This window comes from Saccopteryx leptura, chromosome 4, assembly GCF_036850995.1.
Source record: "Saccopteryx leptura isolate mSacLep1 chromosome 4, mSacLep1_pri_phased_curated, whole genome shotgun sequence".
Lineage (NCBI taxonomy): Eukaryota > Metazoa > Chordata > Mammalia > Chiroptera > Emballonuridae > Saccopteryx > Saccopteryx leptura.
Window position 1 is genome coordinate 2,358,575 of NC_089506.1, and position 20,887 is coordinate 2,379,461.

At 53.2% G+C, this 20,887-nt stretch overlaps 1 protein-coding gene across 1 annotated transcript in view; it reads right to left on the reverse strand.

The window, feature by feature from the left end:
- Positions 1–20,887, reverse strand: part of CSMD1 (CUB and Sushi multiple domains 1) — a 1,728,861-nt gene that overhangs the window by 850,362 nt on the left and 857,612 nt on the right. The window contains exon 5 of the mRNA XM_066382147.1: positions 3,032–3,239. Within this exon, the coding sequence (XP_066238244.1) occupies positions 3,032–3,239 (208 nt within the window). The remainder of the gene's footprint in view (positions 1–3,031; positions 3,240–20,887) is intronic.

A 20,887-nucleotide genomic window follows, 5' to 3' on the forward strand; every position in this document is an offset into this window, starting at 1 on the left:
ACCGTCACCCACGCGGGCACGTTGTATTTCCCTTGCAGCTCAGGGGTGGACAAATCTTTTGACGATACCAATTTAAACCACTAAACATTTCAAGGACTGCCACTCTGAAGTGACGGTAAAGTAACAGTCTTTGAAAGATCAGCTGTTTTATACATCTGTGTGTATCTTAACAAGGACACCTCAGGGGGCCCGTCCTGTGTTGTAAATAGGTTCATGTATGTTTCGGCTGTTGCTTAGGGAAGAGGCCGCGCCCTGTCGGCCTCCACAAGCGTCGCTGACACATGAGTGTTCCGTTTACAAAGCGGCTCTGCGGCCAGGTCAGGGTATTTCCTGCTGCGATCCTGGTGAACCCCGAAATCTGCTTCCCGACTGTCTGTGGGTGCCGTGTGTGTGCAGGATCGCCTTCCGGGGGGGCTCTGCTCCCTGTGGGGTTCCCTGTTCACGGGATCCCCCTGAAGTCCCGAGACAGAGCAAAGGGAACTTCCTGATGGGGTGTGAAGCTCAATCTGGGTGGCCCTGTCCGGGGGGGGGGGGTGGTCAGAGAGGGACAGGACAGTGTCCCCTGGAGTCGGAGACCTCCAGGTAGAACCCGGGCGCTGCCCTGTGTTCTGTCTGCTCCTTCATTCGTAACCACCTGCAGGGCATTTGTGCCAGGCCAGCGGGACCCTGTCAGCCTTCACGAACAGAATTATGAGGCCAGACCTCCATCTAATAACGACTCTCAGGAGAAAGCACTCCCAGCCAACTGGCAACCAGTTCCTCAGACCCCGAGGCTCCGGGATCCAAGTTCCCACCAAGAACTTCCCCAACGACCTCCCGTTCTTCCAGTGTGCCCCCAGATCACCCGTCACGGGGTCTGGGAAATCTGAGACGGGTTTCAGAGAGTGGAAACCGCCTTCAAGCCTGACTCCAGACGCCGAGGAGACAGGGGTCAGTTCCTCCAGCTGCTGTGCCCATACGCTCTACGTAACAACAGCGGTCAGCTGTGGCTCTCAGGCCCCACGGTGTCGTTGACCCCACGGCGCAGTTTGGACAGAACCCGGCTTCAGCTCCCTCGTGGCCCCATCCACACACACAGCGCGATGTCGGGGTGCTCGGGAGGCCGCGTCGGGGGAGGTATGGGGAGAGACAGAGCGAAGGGAGAGGGGAGAGGATGGCAGAGGAACCGATGTGGGCGAAGTGAAGTCAACACCACGCTCTCGCTCTGCGCCATTCCCAGACAAGTGGACGGAGGGGCTCCCTGCCCGGAGGAACGGCTGATGCGTGTGGGAGCCACGTCTTCTGCGGGTGCTGTTCAGCTTGACGGGTGGCGCAGACTTGGCTACGGCCAGAGCACCTCCCGCCTCCCTCCCTGATGTAAGTGAAGTCTGTGCGCAAACCATCGTCCTGACTGGAATCTCAGTGACTCACGTACGCCGCCCATTTCTCTCTCTCTCTCTCTCTCTCTCTCTCTCTCTGCCCCACCTTGGCGGCTGACCAGAGAAGGGGTCACTCAGTCCCAATTACCCCTAGACTTTCTCATCAGTAAGGCCCTTTTACCAAGAATCATCTGGTTTCTGAGACTCGGACGCCACGTTCTGTACGCCCATGGCTCTCTGAGACGCAGAACCCTGGAAGCTTCGAGCTCAGACAGCGCCGCGTCCCGGAATCTCTCACGGCGATGGCGGAACGGGCCCTCGGCCGATGTTGAACGAGTTACCTCAGAAGTCCCCTGCACACACCCCTTTCTTAAGGGAACAGCCGCGTGATGTGCCCCAGGTCCCAAGGCCTGTTCAGGGCGGGACTCGCGACAGAATCTCAGACGTCAGCTCTCGGCTCAGAATCCGCCCGCTCTGATGCCACACAGGGAGGCGGAGAGTGACACCCCCGGATTCGTGAGGGTTGGCAGAGAAAACTGTCCGGGAAGACACAGAGTGGGTCAAGGGGCTCGGTCTGAAGTCCTGCTCTGGACAAACGGCCGGCGTGAATGCAAGGACGGAGGCAGGGGTCGTTTTTCCTGCGATCGAAGTAACGTTTAAGGTAAGCACAGCGAAACCAACACAAGGAAATGATTTATCCATGAATAGAGCCCTCCGCTTTGAGAGTCTCAGGCAATAAACTAAAATTCAACTTCAATAACTGGCTCCAAACCGGGGTCTAATTTACGACCTGAGCTAGCTGTGCTGCCTTCATCCTCCGGGACTCTGTGCTGAGATGCAGACTTACTTCTCTAGAAATCGTCCCTCATTTCCCGTTCTCTTCCCCCCACTCGGACACGGCCAGCCTCCCCCCTGCATCTGAATAGAGACGTATCCAAGCTCCCTTCTCGGTCATCACCTGAGAGAGGCGACCGACACGGTTTCCCAAACGCTAAGAGGTGGAGTCATCAGCACAGAACACCAGCTCAGCCGACCGCAGAGGACTTCATGTCGAGACACACGGTTTTACTCCTTGCAACATCGCTCTCTGAGGTCTCTCTCCGCCTCCCATCGCTCGTAGAGACTCGGCTGAAGCTGGTCTCGCCACCCACGCCCGATACTGAAAGGGAGCGTCCTTGGCCACCTCCGCTTCCCCTCCGACCCCACCACGCGCACACCAGGACCCTGACCACCAGGTGCCCGGCTTCCTGTCTCCTCTGCACTGATGGCCTCCTGTGACCCCCGCAGTGGTCACGGGACCTGGTACAGCACCTCCCGGCAGGAGAGAAGGCTGCAATCACCTATCTGCGGCGATCCCTAATGTCCGCAGCCTCAAAACCTCTGGCCACTCTGGACCAAATCCCAAACCGACCCTGCTGAGCCGTCTTCTGTGGGACGTTCTAAGCTCCCAGAACGGGGGCGCAGTCAGCCAGGCCACAGAGAACTCCCTCCGGCCCCAAATACCAGCACAAAGACATCTCAGCTCCGGGAAACCACGCGGCACAGAAGGTGTTCCAGCCGCCAGCAGAACACCACGGAGAACGAGCGTGCGTGCCTGCCGACGTCCACCACGGAAGGCACTTCCTCCAGCCCGCTGTGGGGGGTGGACAGACGCCCTTCTCCCCGGCACTTACCAGATGGACGGTGCTTCTGTCCCGCTGATCTCCAGGAAGTCGTAGCCCTCCTCCAGCTGGAAGTCGGTGAAGACCAGGGCGATGGTGTCGCCGGGCTCGGCCAGGATGGTCCAGGTGCAGTCGGCGTTGTTTTCGTACTCGGAGGGGAAGTGCGGGCTGGCGATGCTGCTGCTGGTCCCCCGCAGGGTCCCTCCACATGCTCCCTCCGCTGCAAGGGACAGAGGAGAAGGGAGACGCTTTTCAAGGTGGTCTCGTACCCAAGGACATCTCCAAAGTGTCACCCTCGATCGGGGACACCGATGTCCTAAACCGGAAACCGGGGTCCCTCAGATGTGTTCACCTATAACCTAGTTCTGGGGAGAGGCGCACAGAAGTCGACCAAGAACATGGGGTCAGGCCCTGGTCGGTTGGCTCAGTGGTAGAGCGTCGGCCTGGCGTGCGGGGGACCCGGGTTCGATTCCCAGCCAGGGCACACAGGAGAAGCACCCATTTGCTTCTCCCCCCCCTCCTTCCTCTCTGTCTCTCTCTTCCCCTCCCGCAGCCAAGGCTCCATTGGAGCAAAGATGACCCGGGCGCTGGGGATGGCTCCTTGGCCTCTGCCCCAGGCGCTACAGTGGCTCTGGTCGCGGCAGAGCGATGCCCCGGAGGGGCAGAGCATCGCCCCCTGGTGGGCAGAGCGTCGCCCCTGGTGGGCGTGCCAGGTGGATCCCGGTTGGGCGCATGCGGGAGTCTGTCTGACTGTCTCTCCCCGTTTCCAGCTTCAGAAAAAGACAAAAAAAAAACAAAAAACAAAACAACAACATGGGGTCAGGAACCGAATGGCCATCCTAGGAAACAGAGAACGTGGGTGGCCTTTCTGAAACCTGGACGGCAAGGTTGTCGTGCACGTCGCCTGGATACACAGATTGACAGCATTTTCCAAGATTTTCTCTGCCTCTTGGAAGATGGAGGTGAGTTGGCAACATTTTAGGACCAAGACGCATGCGGCCGTCTTAATGGTTTGATACGTAGCTTTGAAAATACAGTGCCCTTAGAAGAAGTCCGGCACCTGAATCTGTCTTTTCTCAAGAGTCTGGAATGTGCATTTGGTTTTGAATTTCAGATAAGTTGATATCATAAGATATTATCACAGCAGAGGCACATTGACTCATCAAAAGTTTCCAAGTTAAAAAACAAAAAAGTTGTATGAAAACTAAAATTGGAATGTTTTGGAAAAGCTCCTGTAAAACGTCAATAAAGATGAAATACATGTAAGATGTAAATAAGCACTGTTAATATAAATAGTGGAAGGAAAGAAGGAAGGAGGGAAGGAAGGAAGGAAGGAAGGAAGGAAGGAAGGAAGGAAGGAAGACAGAAAAGGAAGGAAGGAAGGAAGGAAGGAAGGAAGGAAGGAAGGAAGGAAGGAAGGAAGGAAGGGAAGGGAAGGGAAGGAAGGAAGGAAGGAAGAAAAAAGGAAGGAAGGAAGGAAGGAAGGAAGGAAGGAATTATAACTATAGGCATATCGAAAACCATGTTATTTTACAAATATAAATATTTATGCACTGTCTCAACATAATTTATTAGGTACATAACGTTTGGTAACAGATGATGACATCTTGTATTCTACCATTGGATTGCCTAATAGAATAAATGGTAGACATTGAACTTGACTAAAGTAACGGCTCCTCCCTGCCGACGCCGGAGGGTGGAGCGGCCATTTCTCTGAGGCTCGTTGGCTATGACAGTGCGGTTCCTGCTCGTCTTCACAACATTGTGAGACAGACTCTGTGTACATGGTCTGACACGTGTTTGGTGGTTTCCCGATGTTATCTGCATCATCTGAGACAAGAACTGTGGTGATAGTTCTCATGACCATCGGGGTTCAAAGAGAGAACTCTGTCCATCTGAAGGCTCCAGCGGACACCGAGAGGCACAGCATCAACCTAGCCCTGTCCTGACATCCAATCACGTCACCCATTTCCAACGGGAAGAATGTGAAACTCTGAGACACCCGCCATCTGGAAATAGTCAGATCTCACTTTTCAGCCATCTCGGCAAGAAGCAGGCATGAATAAAGACCCCCTGTCTCCCAGGACACCCCGACACATCACTATCGTAGAGATCTCCTATTAAAAAAAAAGAGCAAGAAAGAGAAATCTTTCTCCTTTTTAAAAGTATCGTTAACAAATGACACTGAGATCACAGCTTCCCACCCTTGAAACCGCTGACATTTGGGCCGCATGCTTCTCTTTTCTAGGAGATGGCCGTGTGTATCATACAAAGCATAGCAGAATCCTAGCCCCTGCCCACCGGCACCCAAAAATATCCCCCCACTGGTGACACGATGGCGAGAAACATCTCTAGACTCTGACAAATCTTCGTTGGGGGCACAACTGCCCCTAGTTGAGAGCCGCTGACTTTGATGAATTTAATGAGCACTTTTTTCTGGTCCAGTTCCGGGGTTTTATATAGAACCTTCAACACAGGAGGAATTAAAACCACATTAACATGCTAGGTCCTTCTCATTCTTTGTGTCAAGATTAATAATTTATTATTAGATCGTTGGCTTATTTAAATGTATTAAAAGATATCATGTACAGGGTGTTCTGCCTTACATAATCTTTTTCGTGTAAAGTAACTTAATTAAAAGGATTAGAATTACTGCCATAGTATTTGAAAACGGTTCTCATTTTTTTGATACACATTACGCGATTTTCCCCACAAAGAGCGAGCCCAGATAAATGAAGCTAATTAAGGCAACGACGATGGAATGTTCTAAAGTAATATATTTTTATCTCTTTAGAAAAAAAATACCTAAACATCAGTATGGATATAATAGATGTATTGTGGGTGTTTTCATTGAATCTCTCTCCAATCCTAGGATTCGCATTTTGAATGAGGATGTGCGTGACGTATGGGAGTTTTACACGACAGATCGCATTTTCAAATTCATAGGTTCATAATTTCTGAGAAGTGTTTCCACCACGCAGGCTTCAAACAATATATAAAAACTAACAATGTAAAGTAGCATAGCAATGTATTATTAAATACTCTGTTCCAACCTCTCATAAATAAAATACTAAAAATAAAGGCTCTATGGAAAATCCCATAAAGGCTTTTTAGAACTAGTGGTTATTAGCCAAGATTAGCAAAATTAGAGCCTCAGATCTTTGGCAGTCATCTCTCAGTACTGCTTACACTCTGCCCTACACACGTACACACACGTGCACACACACGTGCACACACACACATGTGCACACACACGTGCACAGATGCGAGCACACAACTCACACGAGCACTTGAAACTAATATTCTTGCTCCCATCCTTTCTCTAATATGTTCCACTTAAATCAGCAAAATTCATCCTTTCAAAACTTAAAAATTTTCTGTTCCAACCTGTCATGCTTCCCCTCTCACCCCTCAGACTGAAATCGAAGGTGATGACGCCCTGAGGCGTGTGCTGTGTGATGGAACGCCCTGAGGCGTGTGCTGTGTGATCAGAAACCACCCCCCCACTGCCTTCCCGGTGCCTGGTGCCCACCCCACCCCACTCTGTCTCCTCTCTGTCCACCCTGTCCACCCTCCTCTCCTCAGTCTGCTCTGGCCACACAGCCTGCTGGGACCGGAGTCCTGGAAGGTCCCTGCCCCAGGGCCTTAGCACCTGTCAACCTGCTCATGTCTTGTCTCCTGCCCTGTGGTGTCCGCACAAGTCACACTGCCGGGCCCACCGTCGCTGACCCCACGCGTGAAGCAGCGCCCACTTCCCGGCCCTGTCTGTGCGTCCTGTCCGCATGTCCTGTCCATGCGTCCTGTCCATGCATCCTGTCCGCATGTCCTGTCCGCGCGTCCTGTCCGCATGCCCTGTCCATGCGTCCTGTCCGCGCGTCCTGTCCGTGAGTCCTGTCCGCGCGTCCTGTCCGTGCGTCCCGTCCGCGCATCCTGCGCTGCCTGGCTTCCTGGTGAAGCCCCTGGACCGCAGGTCTCCAGGCTCGCGTCTGCACCTGCGTCCTCCCCTCCCCCGCCCCGACACTAGATGACAGCTGGACCTCAGTCCACGTTCCCTCTGCTTTCTTTTCTCCCCATGGAGAGAATGCCTCCAGCATCTCCTGCTGTCCTGTCACCCACAGGAGCCCCTAGGCCGTCACGCTCAGGGTTGGAGGTGGGCCCGCAGGAAAACGCGTTTCTGGGGTACGCGGGACTCCGAACTGCCCGGAGTAGGAGTTGGAAAGTCAGTAAATGGAGTCATAGAAATATGAAACTTCTGTAAGTAAGAGGTTTAAACAATAAAAATAAAAGAATGTTTTTTTTAAAACCCGCAGCAAGATTCTAGGTTGAGCAGAATTTCAGACAAAAGTGAAATTTCCAAGAAGGCGGTGTGGGGCCTTCGCCGTCCAGCCGGGATTGGGGGGCAGGTGGGTTTCACTTTGTTTCTGACAAGCAGCTGAGCCGCCAGCCAGACATTTCTTTGTGTACCCCGCAGAGCAGCAGGGAAAGTTCTAGAGGAGATCAAGTCAAGGCAGGCAGAGAAAACAAAGGAATCAAAGCAAAACACTAGGCACAGGAGGTGAGGGGGGAGATTCCTGGCAACTGGAAGAATTGTTTCCAGTCCCACAGGTGAGCGGCAGACACACACTCAGAAACCACATAAATAAAGTAACATGTATCGCCACCAGTCAATAACCATGAAGATAAACTAATTCTGGCCCATATTGAAATAATCTAGTTACGTTAATAGACAGTAAACTCCTTTTATTCCAGAGATGTTTATTCCATAAGCAAGCAAAATGTATCAAAGCTTTTACCTTTCTATTAATTTTGCTCATTCTTCTCATTTGAAAGCTGAAATGTTGGGAGAGGGCTTCTAATGATGTAAACAGTATTTAGAATCCTATCCTTCCCCCTTATTTTTTTTTTTTAAATACATTATACAGAAGGAAAATGAAGTTAGGTCAAAACTGCATGTAAAAATCTGACTGTGAGAATTAGTACACAATAAATATTCTTTAATTTGAGTAGTTCATGAACAAAGGTTCATGGACGTCCTGGTGCCTCCTGACCATCCAGAGTACGATCGTACAAAAATTTTTATTTTAAACATATGTAAGGCAACATTAAAAAAAAGGTAAATGTATGTTATTCTTGTTTCCATAAACTGGTTGTCAAACAAACATGATTTTAAATTAATAAAACTGTAACTGTAATTTTATTTTTTTGAAAAATAAACCACTCCCGGGGGTCAGAAAGCATGAAAAAAACCCTCACCCCTCAAAGGGTTAATGCGATGATGTCTAACAACACCCCTTCAGTCAGCGTATTAAGAGCTGTTTCCAGGACTTCTGAGCAAAGGAGCTGGCAGTCGAGTGTGGGCTGGGCTCCCACTTCAAATTTCCCTCAGAGAAATTACATCTTTAAATCAGTTTCCTATATTAAGTTTTCACAAAATCTTGCTTTTGTGGGGGGGGAAAAAAAAAAGATTCTACAGCTAAAAAAAGTTTGACTGTCATCTTGTTAATCCAAGAAGATAGGGTTTTTAATAAAAGATGTGTTAGAATCTTCTGGTTTCTGTAAAAGGGAAAAATAATTCTAAATATAAGCAGAAACCACGGTGCACCATTTCCCCTCAGGAATTTCAAAACTTTTTTTTAAAAAGCTTCGTTCTAAACTCTAAAAACGATTCTGTGCCTTGCCCGAGTGGGGTAAACGTTGCTAGGAATGTAACTGAAGGGCATGATACAAGATACAGAATAAAACATTATTTTGAGACACACTTTGCCTCCTTTATCATAAAGAAAAATTGAAACCAACTAAATGTTTAATCAGTATAAATCATGGAAGAGAGGGCGGCGTGTCTAAAGCACACAGCCATCCCACGTGTCTACCAGGCGTCCCCAGTGTGGCTGCAGCCACGACCGAGTTAGAACACTGAATTTGTTCACAGGCAGGGTGCACAACTAGACACAGTCTCTCCTTGGTGTTACAAACTATACCGGGACATAGGCAGGACAGGAACACACACACACACAGGCAGGATGCACGACTAGATACAGTCTCTCCTTGGTGTTACAAACTATACGGGGACATAGGCAGGCCGGGAACACACACACACACACACACACACACACACACACAACTAGATACAGTCTCTCCTTGGTGTTACAAACTATACGGGGACATAGGCAGGGCGGGCGGGCACACACACACACACACACACACACACACACACAACTAGATACAGTCTCTCCTTGGTGTTACAAACTATACGGGGACATAGGCAGGGCGGGCGGGCACACACACACACACACACACACACACACACACACACACACCACGTTCAGTTACCAACCCTGGGAGATGCTCTCAGACGCACACTCCCCAGGGTTGTGGACAATGTCGGAACCAGTGGAAACTCATGAATCCGACGGTCTGGGTTTCAGTCTGAGTCTGCTCTCCTCTGTGTGTAACATGTGTTCTGCCCTCTCTCTGCCTCAGTCTGGTTATTTACCGACGGGGATAATCACGGTGTCTGTGCACAGGGTGGTGTGAAGGGAACGAGGATTCGCAACCATTGAACACTTAGAGCCACACAGGGAAGTATGTCCTAGTTGATCAAAATGGCTGTTGTTGTTTCCAACAGCTCGGCAGACCGTGATCACACAGTGATAGTTCGCTGAATTATTAAATTGTTTTTATGCGTTTCACTGTAAGGTTGAAAAGTTCTGTTGCTCTGAAAACTCTTCTTCTCAAGTGAAGACCCTGTGTCCACGGGAGTGAGTGCAGTAACTGGTCCGAGACAGGAGAGAGGGAGTGGCAGAGAGTTGGGGGAGGGAGGTCCGGCTTCCTTCCCGTCCTCCGGGTCTGGACTCACAGGGGACACGCTCTGTCTCTCCCCTGACGCCGTGGCTGCCGCTGCTGTAGAGTCACCAACACTTCACGTGGAGCCGAGGCGATCAGGAGAGCATGTTCCTCCCGTGCACGAGAGTCCCCGTGAGAAGCACTAGCCCCTCGGTCACCTTCCGTCCCCTCCAAGATCTCCACGTCTCGAGTGCCTGACCTCTACTTCCGCCAAAGCTCTCGAAACCTTCCTACCAGGTCCTCTGACACTCAAGGTCAACTATCAGCAAACTCTCCCACATCTCACCCATTAAACAGGATGTCGCCCGAAGATACTGAATCGCGAAGTCCTCCCGAATGGTCAATGTGCTGCTTCCGTAACCCACGTGCCCTGGTCCCAGAGCCGGACCACGTGGCCACCTACCTGCATCACATTGCTTCCAGGTTGCTGTTGTTCTTTCCTCTAAGGTGTCCCCAGCTTTGAGCCTCCTGTCCTCAGAATCTAAGACCTCTCCTTGCTGTCCTCCACACAGACCCGGGCACAGCGCCGTTCAGGACCATTTCCGGCTGGCCCCTGTCAGACTCTCCGCTCTCCATCTGTCTCCGTTCTGCCTGGTCCTTTGACCTGTGGCCTCTCTGTTTACCCCCCCACACACACCTCTTCCAACAGCCGCACGCCAGCTCAGCCCCCCTCTCACGATGCAGCTTCATCTCCTCACTCTGTAGAAGTGACCGTCCCCCTGGTTGCAACCTCAGATCTCCCATTCCCAGACCACTGCCTTCTCCGCTTCCAGGGTCCACCCCTAAGTCCTGTTCTTGCTGTCATCTCTGATCGGGATTCTAAGCCAAAGCTGAACCACTGTCTCCTCTCTTAAAATAATTATTTCTCTCTTTTCTTAAATTGGAGAACTATGAATAGCATACAACTCATTATAACATTCCCCTTTCAATTTTTGAAAAGCAGCTCTAACATTACTGTACACTGTGCCTGTGTATCCGTACAGCGAGCGACACTCTCGGGGACGTAGTTAGTACAAAACTACAGACTGAAACCCATCGACCTCCAGGGTCCATATCCACCTCTGGCTCCTTTTCTAAAATCCCTTCTGAAGCAACACTCTTCAAAACAAGAAATGTCCGCCGTTGCAATCTCTAGTTTTCTCACCGCTCCCCGAAACCACGGAGGTCACGACTGGGTCCTCCCTGGTCTGCCACGCCCACTCCTCCCAAGTGAGTTCTCAGCTCTCTGCAGCTTTCGACGATTGTCCATTTCTTCTTCCTTAAAATGCTTTTTGCCACTAGACTTTTAAAGATATTTAAAAAAACAGTTCCCTGGCAATCTGTAAGAAGCGGCAGACAGAGGACCGGCGAGCCCGTGTGACCTTCCTGATGTTTCCCTCCGTGAGTCCAGCGCAGCGACGTGCGCACGGACAGCACGGTGTCAGGACACACTCAGGGCATCAGCACAGTGGGCACAGAGCTGCGTCACTGGTGTTTGTAGTCATGACTCCCGGGGCTCCCTCACAACTCCCGGGCTCCCTCTGACCCTCCCGGGGCTCCCTCACGACTGCCGGGGCACCCTCATGACTCCGGGGCTCCCTCACGACTCCCGGGCTCCCTCACGACTCCGGGGCTCCCCCACGACTCCCGGGGCTCCCCCACGACTCCGGGGCTCCCCCACGACTCCGGGGCTCCCTCACGACTCCCGGGGCTCCCTCACGACTCCCGGGCTCCCTCACGACTCCGGGGGCTCCCTCACGACTCCCGGGGCTCCCTCACGACTCCCGGGCTCCCCCACGACTCCGGGGCTCCCCCACGACTCCGGGGCTCCCCCACGACTCCGGGGCTCCCTCACGACTCCCGGGGCTCCCTCACGACTCCCGGGGCTCCCTCACGACTCCGGGGCTCCCTCACGACTCCGGGGCTCCCTCACGACTCCGGGGCTCCCTCACGACTCCCAGGGCTCCGTCACGACTCCCGGGCTCCCTCATGACTCCCGGGCTCCCTCACGACTCCCGGGGCTCCCTCACGACTCCCGGGGCTCCCTCACGACTCTGGGGCTCCCTCTGACCCTCCCGGGGCTCCCTCACGACTCCGGGGCTCCCTCTGACCCTCCCGGGGCTCCCCCACGACTCCCGGGGCTCCCTCACAACTCCGGGGCTCCCTCTGACCCTCCCGGGGCTCCCTCACGACTCCGGGGCTCCCTCTGACCCTCCCGGGGCTCCCCCACGACTCTGGGGCTCCCCCACGACTCCGGGGCTCCCTCTGACCCTCCCGGGGCTCCCCCACGACTCCGGGGCTCCCCCACGACTCCGGGGCTCCCTCACGACTCCCGGGGCTCCCCCCACGACTCCCGGGGCTCCCTCACGACTCCGGGGCTCCCTCACGACTCCGGGGCTCCCTCACGACTCCCGGGGCTCCCTCACGACTCCAGGGCTCCCTCACGACTCCGGGGCTCCCCCACGACTCCCGGGGCTCCCTCACGACTCCCGGGGCTCCCTCATGACTCCCGGGGCTCCCTCACGACTCCGGGGCTCCCTCACGACTCCGGGGCTCCCCCACGACTCCCGGGCTCCCCCACGACTCCGGGGGCTCCCTCACGACTCCGGGGCTCCCCCACGACTCCGGGGCTCCCTCTGACCCTCCCGGCCTTCTCTCCTCAGCGCCCTCATTGTCTCCCTTCCATCCTCGGTCCTCAGCCAGACCAGCGGCTGAGATTCGGGCTCGGACCGTCCTCCACTGTCCACTCCACCCAGTGTCCACTGCATGGCTCTACGTCCTGTCTGTGCTGAGATTCGGGCTTGGACCATCCTCCCCTGTCCACTCCACCTGGTGTCCGCTGCATGGATCTGTGTCCCCTCTCTGTGCTGAGATTCGGGCTTGGACCGTCCCCCCCTGTCCACTCCACCCGGTGTCCGCTGCATGGATCTGTGTCCCCTCTCTGTGCTGAGATTCGGGCTTGGACCATCCTCCCCTGTCCACTCCACCTGGTGTCCGCTGCATGGATCTGTGTCCCCTCTCTGTGCCGAGAGCTTGCCGACGTGCCGTTCACTTTCAGGTCTCTCTCCGGAATTGCCGCTACATGTCTCCCACCGCCTGCGTGGCGCAATCACCGTCTGGGCATCCACAGAGCATTCTGGAGTGACGAGCCCCCGGGTCAAACTCCTGGTCTCCCCCTTTTCAAAAACCGAGACGTTCCCGTCTTCTCAAGGTCGTGAATGCCGACCCCAGCTCCCCGGGGACTCAGGAGGGAAGCCAGGGCCTCACCCACGACTCAGAAGTGAAACCCCAAGGGTCCTCCCTGCAAACCGCATTCTGAATCCAGTCGCATTGCCAGCTTCACGGCTGCCACCGGTCCCCAGGGGACGTCACCTCACATCCTGATCGCCGCTGTGGCTTCCTGACGGGTTTTCCATTTGACCGCTCCACCCTCTCTTTTCTCCTCCAAAGAGCGGCCAGCGTGACCGCTTACATTCTAAGTGAGATGACGTCCCTCCTCTTCTCGAAAACCTCCAACCACTGATCAGGGTATAAGGGGACGTCCCCTGATGGTTGATGGCCCTGTGGGACCCTCCTACCCACCCCCAGGCCCCGCTCTGCTCCCGCCCACCCACCCCACCCCACGTCCACTCCGCGCTCACTGGGTTCTGGTCCCAGGACCACGCCCACTGTCTCTTTGAGCCGGACCATTCTTCTAGTGTCTTCAACCAAATCCCTTTCTCACCTCCCTGGGGGTCCAAGTCATCCTGGTTTTGCCCATGATGGGCCTCCAAGGACACGGGACATCCGGATGACCCTGAGAGACCAGGCCGCTGGTCACCACAGTGCTTCCGCAGATGGGAGTTTTCTGTTTTCACTACTGCATTTCTCTGCACCCGTTTTGCAACTGCCTGTGACACCCTCGACTTGCTGTTCCTCGCTGGTTTATGTCTGCGGTCCGTCTCCACCCACGAAAACATTGTCTCCGTGTCAGTAGAACGCTTCTTATTCCGTTCACTGCGTGGAAGGGGCCCCAGCATCGAGAACCGGTCTAAGCAAATGACCGCGTATGGGCCACTCACGACCCCATACCTGGTCGTGTAAAGGAATATTTACTGGGACACGTTCACGCCCAGGTGTCCAGGTACTGTCTCTGGAGGACCGTGCTCCATGGTGACTGACCACAGGAGCAGAAATAGAGGCCACGTACTCGGGAGACTCAGACCACTTACTCTCCGGCCCCTGACAGAAACGCTCCCTGGCCAGATGGGTCTGGTACCTGCCACCTGGTCCGCAGGCAGGCCCCCGCTGCACGGCGCCGTACAGAACCAACTCACGACCGCCAGCCAGGAGCAGACGTCTTCCCTCGGCAATCAAGGGACCATGAAAGCAACTTCCGGGCGTCACTTTAACTCGACTGTCTCCTCACAAGGCACAGGGAAATTCCTCAACACCGAGAGCGATTGTGGTGAAACCACGCACCGCCCGGAGTTTGCAAAGCGCAGACAGCACTCCTAGAATTCTAGTCTTAGAAACAAATTAAGTAGCAGAGGGAAACAATGTGATATGTGGAGAGCCCCTAATTACACCCTTATGTGCAGAAGTAAACACTGGAAACACTCATTATGTTAAATGATGGGGAGGATAATACTACTAATTGTATAATTCCGAGAATATGGAGAACACACGGCCGTCGTCAGCTACAACTGCAATGTTGAGGATGTTACACTAACAAAGGGGAAAAAACGTGAATGCACGCTGCGCTCTATGACTTCAGCCTTGGGGAGCATCTCAGAGCTGCCCCCCCCCACCTTGGTCTCTATTCTCACTCGACTCCAGCTCTTCCATGACCAAGATTAAAACAGTGTCAGCGGTCACTGATCCTGAGCACCTGGACCATCTCATCTGCCCTGGACCAGTCCCGAGAAACTAAAAGTGGTGTCCGCTCAGTTGACCTGACTCAGGACCGGAGGCTTTGCCAGAAAGAGAGCGTGTCCAGGATGTCCCAGCCGACAGGATGGACAGCCGGACCCTGCCTGGCGGAGTCCCTGGGTTAAGCACCTCCTCCGCGGCCCACCGCAGCGAGTGCCGTCCACCCGGGCACGAGGGACATCGGCACCAGATATATTCAGTTCCAGAGCGAATCTGGTTCCCGCCGGGAATAAAATCAGGGAACAATACTGCACATTAATTCCCAAAGATGAAAATAATTGGCATAGAAGCACTTAGGATTGTGCTTTCGACTCGTTACAAGATTGCCTTTAAGGAGCGGAAGTCAAAAAACAAAACGAAACAAAATTGCTCTGAGGAAAGCCTGTAGCATCGTGAAGATGCAAAACGCAAACCAGATCGACCCGCATCTCATGTCTGACACCCAGCGTTAAGCGTTCTTTTCCGTTTCAGCTTTGCTGAGATTTATCCTAAAGTTGTTTACTGCGCCGTGTGCAAGACCTGGGCTTCAGACTACATTGTCCAAAGCCATTCCAGCTTAAGTTAGCATCAGGTCCCTTGTGGGAAGATCGTTGCAGCCACTCTCACTCCGCACGGCGCGGACCTGCCGTGACAGCTCATTTAAGACTTTCTCTGCCGCGTCCCCTCTGTGACGGCGCTGAGGAGCACACGGGGGTCCTCAGCATCACAGGATGGACAAGCGCCCCCCCAATCCAGCGTGGATTCTCCCCTTTCTCCCTCCAGACACCGAGCCTCTGGGTCCAGCCAGTGAGCCTCCCTCCAACCACTGAGCCTCCCAGTCTTCCTCTTCCCTTCGTCCCCACCAGCAGGTGGTCGGCAACTAGGGAACCTTGAGTGACGTCTCATCAAGCATCAGCAAGTGACGCATTGTCTGTCCCAGTTGCACTGCCTACGGCTGAGTCAGTTAAGACCCGTGTGGCTTTGGGCAGCTCCAAAGGAAACAGGGGTGTCTGTTAATCACACGTTTCATTAAAGGCGTCACTAAGGTCAGCCGAGTCTTCCCTGGGCTGCGGCTCTTGGCCTCTTTGCTAACGAGCTAAGATGAATTCTTCCGAGACCCTAGCACCATCTTGAAATGGATCAAATCAGTCAACTCCTCCCCCCCCAAAAAAAAATAGCCCAGTAGTCACCATGTCCTCTATTCCGTAAAAGCGTCCCATAATAGTGACACTTCCTTTCTGACATATCTAGGTGAAGCTTGACCTCGAGTGGACGTGTTTAGATGGACACAAGTTGAGGGCTTTCTTGAGAAGCTGCCTCAGTTTCCCCCAATTCGCTTGCTGTTATTTTCTGTGGTTTGTAGATCACGCTTCTCGGCAACAACAAAGGCCAATGGCTTCCCTCTGCACCCCAGAGGCATGGGGACAAGGTGGGGCCGCTGGTACCCGGCACCGTCACCACGACCGCCACAGCCTTGGACATGTCCCCTCGCACCTCACCGCAGCAGGTGCCGGCGGGGGAGGGCAGGGGACGAGACAACAGCCTGTGGGACGTTCATCACACACCTGCATGGACACTCAGTCCGAAGAAAAAGCTTCGTCACAATCCCTCTGCTTCTCTGGTGCTTTCTTCCCCAGTCGCCCGCCAGCTACAGGAAACACATCCACTGGGTGTCACCCGCCAGCTACAGGAAACACATCCACTGGGTGTCACCCGCCAGCTACGGGAAACACGTCCGGTGGCTGTAACCCGCCAGCTACAGGAAACACGTCCGCTGGCTGTCGCCCGCCAGCTACAGGAGACACGTCCGCTGGCTGTCGCCTGCCAGCTACAGGAGACACGTCCGCTGGGTGTCCCCACCAGCTACGGGAAACACGTCCGCTGGGTGTCGCCCGCCAGCTACGGGAGACACGTCCACCGGCTGTCGCCCGCCAGCTACGGGAGACACGTCCACCGGCTGTAACCAGCCAGCTACGGGAGACACGTCCGCTGGCTGTCGCCCGCCAGCTACGGGAGACACGTCCACCGGCTGTAACCCGCCAGCTACGGGAGACACGTCCGCCGGGTGTAACCCGCCAGCTACGGGAGACACGTCCACCGGCTGTAACCCGCCAGCTACGGGAGACACGTCCGCCGGCTGTAACCCGCCAGCTACGGGAGACACGTCCACCGGCTGTAACCCGCCAGCTACGGGAGACACGTCCGCTGGGTGTAACCCGCCAGCTACGGGAGACACGTCCGCTGGCTGAGAAACGGACCCTGAAAAGGGAGCAGTCACTGGTTGACCACCTCCCGGACACTTTGTGTCCTGCCTCAGTGGCCTCCCAGGACGACCGAGCCTGGGCCCAGGGCACCTTCTCCTGGTTGCACCCCCTGCCCCCTTAGTGTCACCCTCTGCAGGGAGTGACAGTTCCTGGGAGGATGGCTGAGATGAGAAGTCCCCCTTTAGTGAGGAACCTGGGATGGCGAGAGAAGGAGGGGAGAGGGGCTGGGATCGACGTGATGATACGCAGAGAGCCCTTCCCCAGAGCAGGGAATCTTTGGGGCGCAGACCACTGTTCCCTCTGTCCTCTCCAAAGGCGGACCTCGTCGGGGAAGGTAGTGCTTCAGCAGATGACCCGCAGCCTTTGTACAGAGGCACGAAGGGACCCTCCAGCCGAAACTGCCCTCTCTGGACTCGATGTTCCCTGGAGCTCAGTGTCAGGGGTCGAGGTTTTCATGGGAAACACACGAGGCCACCACACCCAGCACGTCCCAGACGGAGTCCTACCCAGTGCTCGGTGTCAGCCAACTGCATCCACAGAAAACACGGAGACAGTTGTTGCTCTCCCTTCCTGACTTTCTACAGCCTTTCCTGGCCTCCTTTCCAGGCACGCGGCCTTGGGGGGGGGGCGGGGGGGCTCAGGCGCTGCACGAGGGGCAGGTGGGGAATGGGGGGGACACCGGCCTGGCCAGTCTCGGGTGCGTCTCCAGAGCAGGACAGTCCCAGACAAGCACGTCCTCTGCGCCCTTCCCGCGCTCTCGGGCTCCGAACACAAATCCCTCAAGAAGAAAATGTTTAACTCAAGTTCAAGTCCGTGTTTTCCAGTTTCACCTTGGGTTCCTTTAAATATTCTTCTTTTCTGGTAAACTAGACGGGTGTCACGGAGTGCCCAGGTCCGGACTCCCTGTGACCCCGGGCGGCCACTCCACGCCTCTGGGCCCGAGTCTCTGATGAAAACCCAGGCCTGGTGACGGTATGCAGCTTGTGGTGACTGTGGAAATTAATCACACGGAGATCCAGAAAGCATGTCCACAGCCCCTGACAGTTGGTCATTACTGTAAATTCAACTTATATCATGTCTATTTCTTAAAATGGACAGCGTTCCAGACCAAGCCAAAATGTGTATCATCTGATGACCGACGCTACTCGGGTTGTTATGTATTAAATTACTTTGAATGTGACTGATTATTCTCTGCAGAAAAAGAAACAGAGAGGCCTTTTGAGAAACCTTTCTCTTTTTTTATTTTTTGGATTAATCACGAGTGTGCTCACTCTTACTTTCTGTCCAAACTAATTTTAAAAATATCCCCTCTCTCCTCTGGGAAACGATTCAGCTGAAATCTGCTTCAGGAAATGCTGAAACGTTCACCGGGAGAACTCCAATCTGAACATGACAGGCTCGTGTGTTTCAGGGGGACACTGTGCCTTTCCACTCGGAGCCGTCTGTCGCGGCTCGCCACCAGCCATGTGGCTATTTCTCCCTGGGTCTGCTGTGACTCAGAAATGCACGCCGGGCGGGGAAGACCGATGTGGAAAACCAAGTGCAAACTATTCATTAATACTGTACACTGATCATGTTACTACATTAATACTGTACACTGATCATGTTACTTTGTTAATACTGTACACTGATCATGTTACTATGTTAATACTGTACACTGATCATGTTACTTTGTTAATACTGTACACTGATCATGTTACTACGTTAATACTGTACACTGATCATGTTACTTTGTTAATACTGTACACTGATCATGTTACTACATTAATACTGTACACTGATCATGTTACTTTGTTAATACTGTACACTGATCATGTTACTACATTAATACTGTACACTGATCATGTTACTTCGTTAATACTGTACACTGATCATGTTACTTCGTTAATACTGTACACTGATCATGTTACTACGTTAATACTGCACACTGATCATGTTACTTTGTTAATACTGTACACTGATCATGTTACTATGTTTTTTTTTTTGTTTTTTTTTTATTAATTTATTTATTCATTTTTAGAGAGGACAGAGAGAGGGAGAGAGAGAGAGAGAGAGAGAGAGAAGGGGGGAGGAGCTGGAAGCATCAACTCCCATATGTGCCTTGACCAGGCAAGCCCAGGGTTTCGAACCGGCGACCTCAGCATTTCCAGGTCGACGTTTTATCCACTGCGCCACCACAGGTCAGGCAATGTTACTATGTTAATACTGTACACTGATCGTGTTACTTCGTTAATACTGTACACTGATCGTGTTACTATGTTAATACTGTACACTGATCGTGTTACTTTGTTAATACTGTACACTGATTGTGTTACTATGTTAATACTGCACACTGATCATGTTACTTTGTTAATACTGTACACTGATCGTGTTACTATGTTAATACTGTACACTGATCGTGTTACTTTGTTAATACTGTACACTGATTGTGTTACTACGTTAATACTGCACACTGATCATGTTACTTTGTTAATACTGTACACTGATCATGTGTTGGTCAGAGTAAGACCACCGACCGTGATGACGGCCGCCAATGCATCCCAGAGGCTGCAGGAAGAGCCCATCTGGACCACGAGGGGCTCGGGACTGTCTGCAGTCCTGCAGGGCACACGGGGGGGGGGGACATGCCCGTCACCGGCACAGCCCCGGGGGGCGCGGTGAGCACCATTTAGAAGGGTCTGAACATTGTGCGGTTGCTTTTCAGGTTGGCGAGCAGCCTTCGGACGAATCACGGAGGACTTAATTGTGACGATAGCACAGATCGTACACGTTGACAACTTGGATGGAACACAAGTCCTACTACAGCTGGAGAACACGGGCGGAGCAGAAAGACGGGGGGGGGCACCGCTACGCACGGGGCACGGGGCGTGCGGCGAGAGGTGCTGGGAAATCAGAGGAGCAGGGAAGAAAGGGCCAGGGTGTATTCACGTTTATAAAGACGGTTTACAGACACCTACATGAGACTGGGAGAAAGGTGGTGCATGAGAACCCTACCAGTACGTGGATGCTCATAGCAAGACATCAATGCAAAGAATTCAACTCTGAAAAGCAAACTGGAACAGTGTAGATAGATTTCAGATAAAAATGGCAAACACACACACACACAGACACACACACACACACACACAAATGGTTAAATGGTGTTGAGCTGTCTACAGCGTTACAGTGAGGGTGTTTCACTGGGGTTTTTCTTATGCCTTTGGTATCATTAAACGTTTAAATCCTGTGTGTGTGCTACTTACACTAATTTTAGTAAAAGTAGGATGATACAATGAAAAGTATAACTGTCTTTTTATTTTCATATTTTTAGCAAGAGGGAATGAAAGGGACAGACAGACAGGAAGGGAAAGAGATGAGAAGCCTCAATTAATAGTTGTGGTCCCTTTAATTGTTCATGGAGTGCTTCCTCATATGTACTGCAGAGCCAGTGACCCCTTACTCAAGCCAGCGACCTTTGGGCTCATGCCAACCACCGTGGGGTCATGTCTAGGATCCCACATTCAAGTCGACGACCCCACGCTCAAGCTGGTGAGTCTGAGCTCAAGCCGAATGAGCCTGCACTCAAGCCGGAGACCTCGGGTTTCAAACCTGGGACCACTGTGTCCCAGGTCGACGCTCTACTCCCTGCGCCACTGCCTGGTCAGGCATAGCTGTCTTATTATAACGTCTGAGTCAGACATTTGCAACGCAGGCTGACCCCTGTGAAGCTTCCGTTCCTTGCCTTCACTACAAGAATGCCTCTCCCCTTCCTGCACACATTTCACAGTGATCTGAGCTACAACCAGGGTCGTGCATGCATGGACTTCAGCCTAACCACAAACTGACATCATAGAAATGTGCTTTCTGTTTTTGACACACTTCTGGTGGCAGTTGCTATGAGTCAGGACCCTGA